The sequence below is a fragment of the Bombus impatiens genome, unplaced genomic scaffold, assembly GCF_000188095.3.
Source record: "Bombus impatiens unplaced genomic scaffold, BIMP_2.2 scf_0361, whole genome shotgun sequence".
Taxonomy (NCBI): domain Eukaryota; kingdom Metazoa; phylum Arthropoda; class Insecta; order Hymenoptera; family Apidae; genus Bombus; species Bombus impatiens.
In genome coordinates this window covers 557,716-559,574 of record NT_176780.1, presented here as the reverse complement: position 1 = coordinate 559,574, position 1,859 = coordinate 557,716, and the positions used below count along the sequence as shown (strand labels likewise).

General features: G+C 58.3%; 1 protein-coding gene across 1 annotated transcript in view; it reads right to left on the bottom strand.

The window, feature by feature from the left end:
* Positions 1-1,859, bottom strand: part of LOC100740538 (histone deacetylase 4) — a 27,625-nt gene that overhangs the window by 1,228 nt on the left and 24,538 nt on the right. Inside the window, 4 exon segments of the mRNA XM_024367774.2 lie at positions 101-447; positions 633-923; positions 1,045-1,515; positions 1,803-1,854. Coding sequence (XP_024223542.1) covers positions 101-447; positions 633-923; positions 1,045-1,515; positions 1,803-1,854 — 1,161 coding nt within the window.

The following is a 1,859-nucleotide window of genomic DNA, read 5'->3' as shown; positions in this document are numbered from 1 at the left end:
CGCGATCGCGATAATACAGGGCGACGAGCAGCGACGCGAACGGAGGAAAACCGACGAGAAAAACGAGAAAGAGAAAGGAGGCTATAGGTTTGGCTCTTACCCAATCCAGGATCAAGATTTTCCTGATATCGAGCTTCTGCTGAAGCAATCGAGCAGCGATCGCGACCGAATTGAAGAAGCAGAAACCCATGGCCTGGTTGGTTTCGGCGTGATGTCCGGGCGGTCTTACGACGGCGAAACCGTTCTTAATGTCAGCCATGGCGGTTTTAAAGGCCAGATCGACGACACAACCGACAGCCATCCGGGCGGCCGGCGCGGTATTCAGTTCGTTCCACGTGGTGTCGGAATCGACGCCTACTCCGCCGCAGGGCAGCCGCACGAAACTCTTGATCGGAAGTTGAGAGAGCTTCGATACGTCCAGCTTTTGTCGGTTCATCGGATTCGTTCCTGCGCGCGACAGCACGTTTTACTTTACTTTACGTTTACGGCGTAGGAAGGCGGCGGCAGAAAGTGGCAGAAATGCGGGGCTGAAGGATGGATCGGGAACGAGGAAACGAGGAAACGAGGAAACGAGGAAACGAGAGAACCGAGCGTCGCGTATGGGAGACGCGTGACGGCGCAGCGGCACTCACCAAAGAGAAGAGCGTGAGCTTCGCTGTGACACGTTTGAATCTCCTCGAGGGTGGCTTTGCGCGAACGTATTCGATCGCAACGCTGTAGCAGTCCTGTCTCCGACAGCCGTGCCCAGACGCTCTGCAATCTGCCTCCGTGCTCGGGATGACCACGAACCGTTTCGCCGCAGACACAGGCGTGCTTCAACATCAACGGATCGTAGGCCAAACCGGTAGTGGATCGATGGGAAGAAGCGCGCGCGAACAGATCACCGGTGGTGTCTTGGCTTCCCTGAGGACCTGCGTCGCGCGCTAAGCAGACACAAAGAGAGAGCGTGGAGCAGCGTACGACGGTGGTGGCCGTTCGACGAACGAGGTAACGCGGCCGCCTAAAGGCGAGCAAAGGTAAAGGAATCGCGGGCGGTCAGCTTACTCAAGTGAACCAACGGGCTGGACAGCGCTCTGGACAGCGGTCTGGCACTCGGCTGACTGCTCCTGCTGCCGCCACCGGTACCGCTTCCGCCGTAGGCCGTCGACGACTCGTTGGATATTTGCAAGGTGTGTCTCATCATCAGATCTCTCTGCTGCTGAAGAAACTGTTCGCGATCCCGTTGCTGTTTCGAGATCTCGCTCTCCTCCGACAAATCTTTCTTGCCTCCGGTGAGATCTATCACCTCGGCGGACTCGTCGTTCTCCGGTGCTTCGTCCAGCTGATTCGCCTGTCCCCGAGATCCGACACGCGTCAACACCGTTTGACGAATCTGCTGTTTGAGGTAGTTGTGCGCCTGCTGCTGATCGTGCAGTTGCTTCTCGGCCAGGTACTCCTCGTAATGGGTCTGCGGCGCCATGATGCCACCTTGCAGCATCGGATGGCCCAACGGCAGAGGCGCCGACTGAGTCCTACCTGTGGGAAGGGAACGGAGCGCGACCAAGGGACGCGTGAATCGGATGCCACGCTGGAAATTTTCAGGAGGCGCGCGGCGATTCCACCTCGGGATCTCACCGGTGCCAATGAGAATCGTTCGCGCGTGCCGGTTGTTCGGCGTCGGCCGTTACGATTCCGTGCGGATCTCTCCGGGAAATCTGACGCGATTGGCGATCGCAGGGCGAGAGAGAATCGTGGGCAGTGCGCGAACGACGATGGCACGCGCGCTGTAAAAATCGGCTGCTAGCAAAGAAGAGAGAACATACTACCTAAAGGCCGGTGACCAGCCTTTTGCAGCCTCGCATGCGCTACTTGCGTGTCGG